The 14,979-nt window shown below is 40.7% G+C and overlaps 1 protein-coding gene across 6 annotated transcripts in view; it reads left to right on the forward strand.

Annotated features, from left to right (window-relative positions):
• MPHOSPH9 (M-phase phosphoprotein 9) overlaps positions 1-14,979 on the forward strand; it is a 58,694-nt gene that overhangs the window by 29,928 nt on the left and 13,787 nt on the right. For all 6 annotated transcript variants that reach the window (XM_019467624.2, XM_019467627.2, XM_019467629.2 and 3 more), the window contains 3 exons: positions 6,617-6,664; positions 7,615-7,679; positions 9,124-9,225. In XM_019467624.2, coding sequence (XP_019323169.2) covers positions 6,617-6,664; positions 7,615-7,679; positions 9,124-9,225 — 215 coding nt within the window. The remainder of the gene's footprint in view (positions 1-6,616; positions 6,665-7,614; positions 7,680-9,123; positions 9,226-14,979) is intronic.

The following is a 14,979-nucleotide window of genomic DNA, read 5'->3' on the forward strand; positions in this document are numbered from 1 at the left end:
TCATGAACCGCAAGATCATGACCTGAGCCAAAGTCAGAGGCTCAACCGACTGAGCCACCCAGGTGCCCTTGCAGTCACACTTTTTAAAAAATACTTTTATTTCTTACAACAGTTTTAGATTTACAGAGAAATTGAGAAGATAGTGTCGTGTTCCTGTATGCCCTGCACGGTTCCCCTGTTATTAACGTCTCACATTAGTATGGTATTTTGCGGCAATTAATGAACCAATGTCGACTCATTATTATTAAGTGTATTCCATAGCTTATTCAGATTTCCTTTGTTTTTACCTACTGTTCTTTCTCTGTCCCAGGATTCTGTAGTACATTTAGGTACCATGACGCCTCCTTAGGGTCCTTTTGCCTATGACAGTTTCTCAGACTTTCCGTGTTTTTGATGACCTGGACGGTTTTGAAGAGGATTGGTCAGGGGTTTTGTTGGGTGTCCCTTGGGATGTTTCTCTTATGATTAGACTGTAGTTATGGAATATTGGGAGGAAAACCACAGAGGGAAAGTGCCATTTCAGCACATCTTATCAATAAACCCTATGTATTTTATTCTCTGATAGTCAAGTTTCAGGAGAGAGTGGATATAAACACTCTGCTCACTATGTCATATTTGATTACAACTTCACATGGTTTTGATTATTACTCTTTTTTTTAATGTTCGTTCATTCATTCATTCATTCATTCATTTATTTGTTTTGAGAGAATGCAAGCAGGGGAGGGGCAGAGAGAGAGGAAGGGGGCGAGAGAATTCCAAGCAGGCTCCACGTTGTCAGCCACGGAGCTCGATGCAGGGCTTGAACCCACAAACTCATGAACCATGAGATCATGACTTGAGCAGAAGTCAAGGGTCGGACACTTAACCAACTGAGACACCCAAGAGCCCCTGGTTATTACTGTTCTTATTCATGTGTATTAACAGTATAACTTTGTGTGCGAGTACAGGATGAGATCCTGGTTTTTAAAACTACTTGCACATTTTACTTTGCCATAATATCAGACGTACAGAAAGTAGCAAAAATTGTATAAAAACTTTGCAAATACCTTTCACCTTGATTCTAAATCTTAACATTTGACTCTATTTGCTTTATCAGTCTGTCAGCGGCCGCATGAGGCTGTGGCTGCCCCATTAGGCAGCACAGATAAGAGAACACCTCCAGTGCTGCAGAAAGTTCTGTTGGACAGCACTGTTGCAGAATGTTCTTCAGTTCGGGTTTGTATTTTGCAGTCAGATTCAGGTTGTTGTAATGCCCAAGAGTGGAAGGAAGCTGAGCCTTCCCATGTTCACTTTGTGGTGTTAACCCTGATCTCTTGGTTAAGGTGCTGTTTCCCTGGTGTCTGCACTGTAAAGTTATAACTCCCAGTTTGGAATTTATAAGTATTAGGGGATATTTTAAGACTTTGTAAATCACCTTCTTCTCATCAGACTTTACCCACTGGCTTTAGCATGAGGAGTCTTTCCTGAAACAGGTAATTACTATGGTGGTTGCCAAATGATGCTTTTCCTATTACCCCTTCTACATTTTTCTGAAAGGAGGACCTCTCTGCTCTCCTTTGTTTATTTATGTCAGCGTGGACTCATGGATTCTTATTTTATTCAGTGGGTCATACAGTTCTTTTTGCTGTCTCTGTTATGGTTATTATTTTGACGCTTGCTTTGTCCTAGTTTTGGCCAGTGGGGTAAGTGTTAGGCTGGCTGGCTCCTGTGTCCTTTTGACGTGTTCCTGTCACTCTCTGAGCACATCCACGCTTCCTGGCACAGCAAGATATTCCAGGCTCAGCTTGTACTTTCCCATAGCTCTAAATCACTCATGACTCCAACGAGCCCTGGTTCCTTTAAGTGGAAAATATGTAGAAACGGAGATCTAGTACTAGGTATGTTCATTGTTCATTGGATCACTGGAATGTTGTTTTGAATTGAGATTAATGTTGCCAGTGATGACACTGTTTGTTTGCATTTGCTATGTCAAATACTTCAAGCCTAGGGAGATGTACAGAGAGTAATAGATAGGACATCCACATACCAGCCGTCTGCAAATCCAGTTGAAACACCCTCTTCTATTCCTTTCTCTCCTACCTGCTATGCTGAATACACTCTTGGTTTCCCCATGCATTTCTTTCTACTTTTGCTCCAAACCCACGTGTCTATAAACAATATATAGTAATGTGTATGAACTACGTATGAATCGTACTACCTATATCTTCCAGCAGCCTGTTTTGTTTTTTTATTTTTAAGCGGCCTCCACGCCTAGCGTGGGGCTTGAACTCACGACTCTGAGGTCAAGATTTGCATATTCTACTGACTGAGCCAGCCAGGCACCCCTCCTACAACCTGTTTTTTTGCAGCATTGCTTCTGAGATTTACCATGCTGATACATGCAGCTTTTACTCGTTTTTATTTAAACAGCTTTTAAATATTTCAGGTATATAAAAAGAAAAATCACATGTGGACCAAGCACTCATCTTCGGATTTAAAATACCACAGATACAATTGAAGTCCCCCCATGCACCCATTTCTGATCACCCCTGCCTTCTTAGGAGCGACTGATGGAATGAACACATTTGTTACACTGTCTCTCTCAAAGGTCTTCCAGGTTCAAGGAAAGAAGAAGTAGGTACCACCTCTTGATGGGGTGTCTCAAGGTTCTGGAAGACCTTTTGTGAACAGAAATATTGCTGCTGCCTCTTTGGGGTACACAGTATCTGCCACAAGAGCCTGTGTTCTGTATGCAGTGGCTGGGACATAGAATGTGAACGCGGTCATCCTCATTAGATACTGCTAATATTGCTAGATTGCCCTCTGAAATAGTTGTACCAGTTCATTTTCCCACCAGTAATCGATGAGTGTTCTTATTTTCTAGAGTATTTCCAATGCTTTGTATTGTCAGACGTCTTAATTTTTTGCTGGTTTGATTGATGTGCAGTGATTAATCTGTATTGCAGCTCTCTTGGCTTGTGGTTTGCATTTAACTTGGCGTTCTCTTTTATGGGGTACAGGTTTTAGATTGTCATATTCAAAATACAGTCTTTTCATTTACAGTTGAGGCCTCTTTTATGTCTTGTTTACACAGTCTTTTCCTGCTCAAGGATCAGAAAATTAATCTCCTATATATTGCCTTCTAAAATTATAAAGTTTTGCTTTATACATTTAGGCCTTTAAGCTACCCCAGATTACCTCGTATGTATGGTGTGAGATGTGAACTGAACTCGATTGTTGTTTCAAATGGTTAACCGATGGTCACAGCACCATTTTTTAAAAAGTTTATTTAAGCAATCCCTACACCCAAGGTGGGGCTCGAACTCATGACCCAAAGATCAGGAGCCACATACTCTTCTGACTGAGCCATTTTCAAATAGAGTATCTTTTCATGTCAATATTACTGTCAGCTTATCCTGTTTTGTAAAAGCAAAAACAAAAAAACTGCTTTTGGAGCTCCTGACTTGCTCAGTTGGTGGAAATGTGACTCTTAATCTTGGGGTCATGAATTCAAGCCCCACATTGGGTGTAGAGATGACTTCGAAAGAAAACAAAGCAAAAATTCTGCTTTTGTTTGGAATTTCACTAAATTTATAGATTAACTTGGAGATAGTTGAGACATAATATTGAGTCATCCCATATATGAATGTGGTTTATACCTCTATTTAAATCTTTTTTTAAAAAGTCTCTTAACAAAGTGTTGTAGTTTTCTTCATTAAGCCTTTTCACATCCTTTGTTAGGTTTTTCTCCTTAGATACCCTATTTTAATATTTATGTATTTCTAAATAATGTGCTTATGTTATTCCTTGAATTTTTATTTTTTATTTTTGTCTTAAACGTTTTAAAAATGTTTATTTATTTTGAGAGAGAGAGAGAGAGGGAGAGTGCATGCAGGGGGGCAGAGAGAGAGAGAGGGAGGGAAGGAGAGAGAGAGTAAGAATCCCAAGCAGGCTCTGCGCTATCCTCTCAGAGCCTAACACAGAGAACCATGTTTCACGGACGGTGAGATCATGACCTGAGCTGAAACCCAGAGTCATACGCTTAACCGACTGAGCCACCCAGGTGCCCCCAATTTTTTTTTTTAATGTTTGTTTATTTTTGAGACAGAGAGAGACAGAGTTTGAGCAGGGGAGGGACAGAGAGCGAGGGAGACATAGAATCTGAAGCGGGCTCCAGGCTCCGAGCTGTCAACACAGAGCCTGACACGGGGCCCAAATTCACAAGCCGTGAGATCATGACCTGAGCCGAAGTCAGACTCTCAACCGACTGAGCCACCCAGGTGCCCAACCCCCAATTTTTTTTTAAAGTAAGCTCTACACCTAAAGTGGGGCTTGAACTCACGACCCCAAGATCAGGAGTTGCATGCTCCACCAATTGAGCCAGCCAGATGCCCCGATTTCTTGAATTTTTAACAATATCCATAATTATTGTGGATGAAGATTTAGGTCTTTCGCATGTCATTTGGCTAAGAGTATAGAATTCTAGGGTATATTTTCTTATCAGATTTTTTTAAAGTTTATTTATTTTTGTGAAAGAGAGAAAACACAAATGGTGGAGGGGCAGAGAGAGAGAGGGAGACACAGAATCTGAAGCGGGCTCCAGGCTCCAAGCTGTCAGCACAGAGCCCAGCTTGGGCTTGAAACCACGAACCATGAGATCATGACCTGAGCCAAAGTCAGACGCTCAACCGACTGAGCCATCCAGGTGCCCCTGGGTTGATTTTCTGAGACTTATTTATGCTTTACTTTCCATCATAGCCTCTTCGTTCTCTATCTTCTGGTTTTAGTATTAAACTTATTTTCTCTCTCATTTTTAGTTTCTAAGAGCTGTTTCTTGTCCTTTCATTGCTAGTTTTTCATTGCTTTCTGGTCTTGCTTTATGTATATAGCAGTTACTTCTCTGAGGATATTAATAATAGCTTTCTTGTAATACTTCTTTAGTTTTGATTTATTATTTCTTCCAAGTTAACCTTTCCTTTTGAAATCAGCTTCATATTGAATGTTTTTGCTTTTTTTTTTTTTAATGTTGGTTCTTTTACTAGACTCACATTTAAGGGGGAGGCAATCAAAAGCCATTTGGAGACCGTATGTGTACAGATGTGACTTACTTCCTGGTAGCCTTTACTTACCAGCAATCATGGAGTAATTATGTAGAGGTCTTCTTTCTGGGATTGTTTGGTTTTCCCAAGGAAGAGTCTCCCAGTCTCTTGTCTGGGACCTTTCATCCAGGATCTGGTGGCACTGAGGGATGGGGAGCCAAGGTGGGTTTTGTTTTGTGTTTTGTGTTTTGTTTTTTTGAAAACTTTTCCATCTTCTCCTTATCCCTTTACTTCCTCCACCTGTTGCACTTGGGTTTCCAAAGTTGAATTTGTGTCTCATTCACCTTCACTGAGTCCTGTTGCCTGGCTGGTCAGTCTGCTGCTGTATAGGATGGGGAAAGGTCCTGGGCTCTAACCACTCAACTTTTATTTATTTATTTATTTATTTATTTATTTATTTATTTATAATTTTGTAATGTTTATTTTTGAAGGAGAGTGAGACAGAGTATGAGCAGGGGAGGGGTGGGCAGAAGAGAGGGAGACACAGAATTCGAAGCAGGCACCAGGCTCTGAGCTGTCAGCACAGTGCCTGATGCAGGGCTTGAACTCAGGAGCCACAATAAGTAATCTATATTAGACTTGGGATTATGCTTTTTTTTTTGGTAATTTTTTAAATGTTTTATTTATTTTTGAGAGACAGAGACAGAGAGTGAGTGGAGGAGGGGCAGAGAGAGAGAGAGACAGAATCCGAAGCAGGCTTCAGGCTCTGAGCTGTTCACTCAGAGCCTGACATGGGCTTGAACCCACGAACTGTGAGATCATGACCTGAGCCAAAGTTAGCCGCTTAACTGATTGAGTCACCTAGGTGCCCCACAAATTTTAATCTTTTAAAATATTGCTTTCTTGAGGCACCTGGGAGGCTCAGTGGGTTGGGCATCCAGCTCTTGATCTTGGGTCAGGGCTTGATCTCCAGGCCGTGAGTTCGAGCCCCACACTGGGCGTGAAGCTAAATAAATAAGTAAATAAGTAAACAAACAAACTGCTCAAGGGGTCTGGACTGGTACTAAATTGTTTTTGTTTTACTTTTTATTTTGAAGTAAATTCAAACTTAGAGAAACCTTGTGAGAACGATTATATTCCTTTTACCTAGGATCACAGTTGTTAGCATTTGCCATATTGGCCTTATCATCTCCCATATGTATGTGTTCACACATACATGTTTTTTTCTTGAACAATTTGAGAGTAAATTGCAGACCTGGCCCTTTACCCTTACCTTTTGGTGTGTATTTCCTAAGAACAAGGGCCTTCGGTACATAGCCACAGAACGAATCAAAGTAAAGAAGTCTAATGTGCAATTTACATCCAAATTATTATTTTATGATACTTTTTTTTCTAGTCCAGGATCCAACCCAGCATCATGCCTTACATTCACTTCTGTTATCTCTTTAGTCGCCTTCAATCTGGAACACAGTGTTAACCATTCTGTTTCATGACATTTGCATTTTTGCAGAGTAAGGGCAGCTATTTTATAGACCATCTCTGAGTTGCTATTATAAATGTTTAACTTTGTGGTGCAATTTTTTTGTTTTTCCTTATAGCTCTTAGGAGAGTATGAGTCCCTTGGAAAAGAACACGAAAGAGTAAAGGTAATGGTTGATGATTCATGTTCTGAACATCATATAGGGGCAGAAACACTGGGTTGGAAATGAAGAGGGGTGACCCTTTCTTCTCCCTTTCTCTCCCTCTTCTACCTCCATCTAGCCGCCTTAGTTAGACTGTCTCTCCATCACCTCATCTTTGTCAGCATCCTTATTTGCAAATATTTGCCCGCTTACGTCGCAGATTTGTTGGATTTCTTTGAAATCTTCAGAAATGTTGAATGGCTGTTGTATTTGAGATGAGTTGAGATGAGATTTTTAGAAGAATATAAGAACCATACAGATGAAAACAATTATTTAATAATATTTAAATACAAAGTTTTGTTTTTTAAAGCAGTAGCTTTTTGTGGGATTGTTTGAGTTTATTGATAATGCTTGAATTCTTAATGAAAGCTCTCTTTGGGAACTATATGTTTGAATTCCGCAAAACCCCACAATAATGCTGTAAGTGGGGTCCAAAGTACTTGTGTTGCATAAAATACAGGGTTGTGATCATTCAAGGTTGATGAAAAGGCCTGCACAGCTAGGCAGGAGGGAATTCTGGGGGGTCAGGAGCCAGTCATCACATGTGAAATCTTACTAAGTGGCAAAACAAATACCTGTGTGTTTACTACTGAGGTTTTAGGCAAGCTGTAGTTAGAATATGTCCATTTTGACACTGGATTGTGCAGAATTAAGGAAAGCATCATAGGTTATACCTATTACACAGGTCATGTACATACAGCTGCTTGTATCAACCAGCATTTTGCTGTCTCATTTTTTCCCTTGAATTGTGCATATTGGCTCTGTGGTCAATGCTGTATTTGCTGAGTATCTGCATAATTTTCTTTGTAGCTCTCTGGTGTGACCTTAGATTTGTTTTATATTATGTATTTTAAAATAAAAGGAGTATAAACCTGAATATTCCAGTTATCTGAATTTTTCCTTTATTTTCATAGGATACATTAAATACAACCGAGAACAAATTGCTTGATGCACATACTCAGATTTCTGATTTGAAAAGGTAAAATGTGTTATCTTTCTAATAAGATAATTATGCCTCTATTCTTTTAGCATATAAATATGTGTCTGTACCGAAAGCGATGAAAAGGAAGTTTTTCTTGAGGATTTTTAGGCACTTTGAGGTCAGGTTTTATCCTGATCTTCCCCTGACCTGGAAATACATTTGATTTTAGCCAAAGATTTTTAAATGATTAGAGTAGATTGGTAGTTGTGCTTGAGAAGTGTGCACTCCTGAAACATTTATTTGGTCAGCGAAGCAAAATCTAAATGGTACTAAACCTTTGAAAGGAAATTTAATCTATCCTTAAAAAAGAAGAAGAGAATTTTAAGAGGCAGTCTAGTTCACCAAATGATATTTGTGCTCCCAAAAGAAAACAGCATTCACACCAACTTTATGACCATCTACTTTCTTAAAAACCTGGTTTGGGGACTACATTTGTGATCTCATTTGCTTAATTAGATAGAAACAGAGGCATAAATGGTCTCTATGGCAAATGATTAATTATTTCTAATTGGCTTTGGAGGGTGCTTTTGTGTTTGTATTTGGAGATACGTCCCTTCTTTGGAGATTTTACTGCGCTCCTAAGGACTTCAGGTTGGAGAGAACGCGAATGCTGCCTGGCCTGCGCATTTGCTTAGGTCTTTGCTGGGATGCATTCAGTTCTGCCAATAGCTTCCTTGTCAAATTGGCACGAGGTGTCAGCCCTGCTAGAGCTGTTCTTCCTCAAACCCTCCTCGCAGCAGGGCAGACAAGAATTTGAGGTTAGAAGGAGATGAACACATATGCAGAGTTTAAGAGAACAGAAGGAATGCCAAGGTAGCTTCAAAACAGAAGTACCAGAGTACTTACCCCTGTTGGTGAATTTGAAAATGGGCTTTTATTCTGAACATGGCACAAATGAGGTGAGTTGCCTGTAGGTAGAGAGTTGTTCAGGATAGTTTAGCCTTTGTGTCTTTTAAAAATTAGGAAGTTCTTATTAGCTCTTTTATTGGATGTTATATTAAAATATTAAAAGCTTCCTCTTTTGTGAAAGCATTACCTATTTAGATTTCATATGCATGAATATATACGTTCAGAATGAAACATAACTAGAACTGCATTTTATTTGAGTACTTGGTTTTATTTTATTTTTAAAATTTATACCATGTGTTTTGATCTGTAGTCAAATTTATAATTTTTCTTTTTTTCCTTGGCTATATAAAAGCCATTTGTTGTCTTTTCCTTCAGTTGTAGTATGTGAAATGCTTCTCTGTAGAGTTTAATGTATTTGTCTTTCAGTTTAGTTTCCAATTTTGTTCAGCTTTTTTAAGCTTACTGGTGGCATTTTACTGTGAAAACAGGTGTATGGACCAGCAGTTTCTAGAAGGGTCTGTTAAATAATTTGTAGTTGAGCTATATTTAAAATCTATCGTGTACTTAATTTATCTTATTGCTTTTGAATTAGAACAATTTCAAAACTTGAAGCTCAGGTCAAGCAAGTAGAGCATGAAAATATGTTAAGTCTTCGTCATAATTCTAGAACTCCTGTGAGACCCTCACGTGCCAAGTAAGTGATTTTCTTTAATCTCAGTAAAGCTAGAAATAGGTGCACCCTTTTAGTGAACTGAGAAACTCATCTGTCTAAATCATGAGAAAGTCAGGGTTAAGTGTCATTATAGAACTTAGATGTGTAAAAACATCTAATTATGGGGCGCCTGGCTGGCTCAGTCATGAGTTAGAGCCCTATGTTGGGTGTAGAGCTTACTTAAAAAACAAAAACAAAACCATCTAATTATTAGGTATTATAAAAGGTCTTATGCAGAGGCGTTTGCCAAAAGGAGGGAATAGAATCTGATGGGGTGTAAAGAGACCTAGAATGTTTTTTATTCATTGATTTTGCCCAGCTGTGTGACCTTAGGCAAATCACTTAATTTGAGGTTTTTTTGGAGCTCAATTTTATTATCTGTAAATACCAGGACATTGGGCTAGATCACCTCAAAAGGTCTTTTAGCCCTAAAATTCCAGAAATTGTATCCCTATGTTAATGGACATATCTACAAAGATAGTGGATTTTATTAGGTTGTAAGGATTTTTCTTTTTAGTTTTTTTAGTTATTCAGAATTAGCTTTGTTGTAATCTCAGAGCATTATCTTGATGATACTTTTATAGAGCTATTTTTTTCTTTTTTCTTTTTATTTTTTTTTAATGTTTATTTTTGAGAGAGAGAGAGAGAGAGAAGGCGAGCGAGAGGGGGAGGGGCAGAGACATAGAGGGAGACACAGAATTCGAAGCAGGCTCCAAGCTCTGAGCTGTCAGCACAGAGCCTGACACGGGGCTCGAACTCACAAACTGCAAGATCTTGACCTGAGCCAAAGTCAGACACTTAACCGATTGAGCCACCCAGGTGCCCCTAGAGCTGTTTTTTTTCGTATTAGAATTGGTTTTTATTATGATTTTATAAAGAATATTAAATGAGTAGATCATAAGGTCATAAATTGATGTGTATCGGATTGTTAAATTGTAAACTTTAACCTAGGTTGTAATTGTCAAATGAGAAACTTTCTTTAGATCTTTTTATTTATTGTTAAAAAAATTTTTTTTAATGTTTATTTATTTTTGAGAGAGAGAGACAGAGCCTGAGGGGGGGGGAGGGGCAGAAAGAAAGGGAGACACAGAATCTGAAGTAGACCCCAGGCTCTGAGGGGTCAGCACAGAGCCCGACGTGGGGCTCGAGCCCACAAACCATGAGATCATGTCCTAAGCCGAGGTCGGACACTTAACTGACTGAGCCGCCCAGGTGCCCCTAGATCTTTTTTTTTTAATGTTTATTATTTTTGAGACAAAGACAGAGAGACAGAGAGCAAGCAGGGGAGGGGCAGAGAGAGAGAGAGGGAGACACAGAATCTGAAGCAGGCTCTAGGCTCTGAGCTGTCAGCACAGAGCTTGACCCGGGGCTCGAACTCACAAACTGCGAGATCATGACCTGAGCCGAAGTTGGACGCTCAACCAACTGAGCCACCACGCACCCCTCTAGATCTTTGTTAATTAATCTTAAGTTAGAACACAGTGAATTATTTAAAGAAAAAAAAATTGTAAGTAACTGAAATTGAACGTTTGTGGGAGAACAAGAGTGGGGTGGGATTGGGGTCAGGAAAGGCCTTTCTGTGGAGGTGACTTGTAAGCAGGGAGGTGTAAGCCCTGTGCTGGGTGTTTGGGGTGTGGACGTGAGGGCGGGGGATGTTCCAGGCAGAGAAATTAGCCTCACTATGTCCTGAGGTAGGAAAGAGCTTACATGTCTAAAGAACCTGGAGGAAGCCTCTGTGGCCCGAATATTGCCAACAAGAGGTCAAGTAGGTCCAGATGAAATCGTAGACTATCATCCATCGCCTTCTAAGCCACACATGGTCGAGAGTTTGGATTTTACTCTTAAGTCTGTTGGGAAGCCTCTGAAAGGTTGTATATGGTAAAATTAGGTCATCTGATTTCTATTTTTTTTTTTTTTAACGTTTATTTATTTTTGAGACAGAGAGAGACAGAGCATGAACAGGGGAGGGGCAGAGAGAGAGGGAGACACAGAATCCAAAACAGGCTCCAGGCTCTGAGCTGTCAGCACAGAGCCTGACGCGGGGCTCGAACTCACGGACCGTGAGATCATGCCCTGAGCCGAAGTCAGACGCTTAACCGACCGAGCCACCCAGGCACCCCTGATTTCTATTTTTTTAATGCACCTGCCTTGAGGAGAAGACGGAGAGGAAAAGAGTAGAAACAGACACACTAATTAGGCTATCGTAGTGCCGGGAGAGGTGGTGTTCGCTGGGTGATGTCCGTAGAAATGGACAGAAGAGAAAGGTGGGAGGGTTCTGGAGGTGGAATCCACAAAACATAGCTAAGAATGAGATAACAAGATAAGAAAGGGAAGTGTCCAATAATGTCTTGGTTTCTGGCTGGAGCGACTCAGGGTTCCGTATATTGAACTAGGGAAGGAATGGGAAGAGCAGGCCATGGGTAAGGATCAGAATTTCTTTTTTTTTTTATTTTTTATTTTTTAACGTTTATTTATTTTTGAGACAGAGAGAGGCAGAGCATGAACGGGGGAGGGTCAGAGAAAGAGGGAGACACAGAATCGGAAACAGGCTCCAGGCTCTGAGCGGTCAGCACAGAGCCCGACGCGGGGCTCAAACTCACGGACCGCGAGATCGTGACCTGAGCTGAAGTCGGACGCTTAGCTGACTGAGCCATTCAGGTGCCCCAAGGATCAGAATTTCTATTCCAAATATTTTAGTTTGAGATTCCTACAGATTCCAAATGGGAATCCAGCAGGTGATTATACATTTGCATTTGGAGCTCAGAAATAAGGTCTCAGGCTGGAGTTACAAATTGTAGAATTATCATTCTGTAGTGCTTGACCACGGGATAGGTGGTGTAGGACGCAGCTCTGAAGAGCCCTGAGGTCCCGATGTTGGGGTGGGGGTTGGCACAAGAAGCTGAGAAAGAGCTGCCAGCACGCTGGGAGGAACCCCCAAGTGGCCAGTGTTGTGGCCGCAGCTGAGAGAGCGAGTGAGGGGGACTGGGGTTCCCTGGGTGCACCAGCCAGGGGTTGGTGGCCTGGAGAGCAGTTTGCACAGAGGGACAGATGTGAATGTTGGTTGAGAATGTTGTGTAGAATAAGTGAAGGCGACCTGTGTGTCTGACAACTGGAACATTAATATATTGTGATATATGTGTGCATGGTGCTGTCTGTGTGAGAGCGCACTTGCTAGATCAGGAATTGGCAAGCACGGCCCCCAGCCCCAATCCAGCCTGCTGCCCGTTGTTGGAAGGCCCATGAGCAAAGAAAGGTTTTTTTGTTTTTAAATGGGAGAAAAAGCATAATATTTCATACGTGTAAAAATTACATGAAATTGAAATTTCAGTGTCCATAAGTAACATTTATTCATTTACCTATTGTCTGTGGCTGCTTTGCGTTACAATGGCTAAGTTGAGTAGTTGCAACAGAAACCTCTTCCATCTGGCCCATAAAACCTATTTATTAAAACAAAATAGGGGTGCCTGGGCGGCTCAGTCAGTTAGGTGTCCGACTTCTGCTCAGGTCGTGATCTCGTGGTTCGTAGGTTCGAGCCCCGTGTAGGGCGCTGTGCTGACAGCTCAGAGCCTAGAGCCTGCTTCTAATTCTGTGTATCCTTCTGTCTCTGCCCCTCCCCAGCTCACACTTTGTCTCTTTCTCGCAAAATTAAACATTAAAAAAAAAAATAAAAAACAAATAACACAAAAAACTTATTTATTATTTGACTACAGGAAAAATTTGCCAACCACTGAAGTTGATCATTAACATGATTTAATCTTAGGAACATAATTTGGAACAACGAAAAACCAGTTGCAGAAGAAGTAGGATACTATTCATATTGACTTCAGCATGTAGAACAGTTGTACATATTCTTACAGGTTCATACAGAGGTAGTTAAAAGTATAATGTATGTACACATTACAAATTTAGTGTAAGTGGTTGCTTTGGGGAGGAATGATATTGGAGAGGTACACAGGGGACTTGAGTTGTATCTGTGGTATTTCCCTGTGTAAATTTTTTTTAAATGTTTATTTATTTTTGAGAGAGAGCGCGCGCGCGCGCTGCGCACACGAGCGGGGGAGGGGCAGAGAGAGGGAGACACAGAATGTGAAGCAGGCTCCAGGCTCTGAGCTGTCAGCCCAAAGCCCGACGCGGGGCTCGAACCCACAAACTGTGAGATCATGACCTGAGATGAAGTCGGACGCTCAACCAACTGAGCCACCCAGGCGCCCCTGTGGTGTTTCCCTGTTTAAAAATCTAACAGAAATATTGCAAATAATCAAGATTGTATAAGCAGACGGTTGGTGCATGAGTATGATCTGTGTGTCTATGCATGCTGAAGTGAACATGAACCAATAAAGGATTCATATCCACAATATAAAGAACTAGGAAAGAAAAAGTCTCCTCAATAGAAAAATGATAAAAGAACATGAACAAACGATTCGTAGAAAAAGACATATAAATGGCTGATAAAATGAAAAGATGTTCATTTTACTGGTAATCAAAAAATGTAAATTAAAACAAGCATGGGATACCACTCACACCATCAGACAGGCCACACTTTAATCAGTGTAAAGTTTGGCAAAGATGTGAAGAAAGAGGTACTCTCAAAGTAATGGTTGGACTGAAAATCAGTAAGCTTGACTGGAGCGTGATTTGGCAATATCCACTAAGACTGAAAATATGTGCACCCCAAATCGCACACTTCTGGTTTTAGATATTTACCTTAGAGGAACTCCTACATGTGTTAATCGTAGCACTGTTGAAAGGTGATGTGTTGGGGGGCGCCTGGGTGGCTCAGTCGGTTAAGCATCCGACTTCGCTCAGGTCATGATCTCGCGGTTCGTGAGTTCAAGCCCCGCGTCAGGCTCTGTGCTGATGGCTCAGAGCCTGGAGCCTGTTTCGGATTCTGTGTCTCCCTCTCTCTCTGACTCTCCCCCCGTTCATGCTCTGTCTCTCTCTGTCTCAAAAATAAATAAACGTTAAAAAAAAAAAAATTAAAAAGAAAGGTGATGTGTTGGAAACTAAACATCCACAACAGGACGAAGAATCAATAATGGGCAGTATAGTCATTCTGTAGGCAAATGATTAAAGTGACACACCTGTGTGTGTTAACATGGGGATATCTGAAACATGTTGAGTAGAAGCAGCAGCATTAGAAGGATGTGTACATTAGGTGGACATTATTAAAAAAAATACAAACAACCACATATATAGAGTTTTGTCTTTCCATTGAAAACACGTATGGTAAGATGTTAACATTTGTTAAAACCAAGTACAGGTGCTCATAGTGGTCTTTGTCTTTTTTTTTTTTAATAAAAAAATTTTTTTAATGTTTATTTTTGAGAGAGACGGAGCAGGAGTGGGGGAAGGGCAGAGAGAGAGGGGGACACAGAATCTGAAGCAGACTCCAGGCTCTGAGCTGTCTGCACAGAGCCTGACGCTGGGCTCAAACTCACAGACTGTGAGATCATGACCTGAGCCGAAGTTGGATGCTTAACCAACTGAGCCACCCAAGTGCCCCATGTAATTTTCTAAAAATGTTTGGAATGTTTCTTAATTTAAAAATTGAGGACCAAAGCAAGGGAGTGACTGGGAGTTGAAATGAAAATAGAGGCAAGTCGTAAGAAATTTGACTGTGAAAGGGAGCAGAGAGAGGAAGACGGCTCTCTCCTCTAGGTTTCTCTTCTTCGCCAAAGTGTGATGCGAGGTTATCACCTGACCATCAGGGTTGGGTAAGAGGTTTGAGGAGAGTGG

Source organism: Panthera pardus, unplaced genomic scaffold (assembly GCF_024362965.1).
Source record: "Panthera pardus isolate Hobbes unplaced genomic scaffold, ASM2436296v1 HiC_scaffold_15, whole genome shotgun sequence".
Lineage (NCBI taxonomy): Eukaryota > Metazoa > Chordata > Mammalia > Carnivora > Felidae > Panthera > Panthera pardus.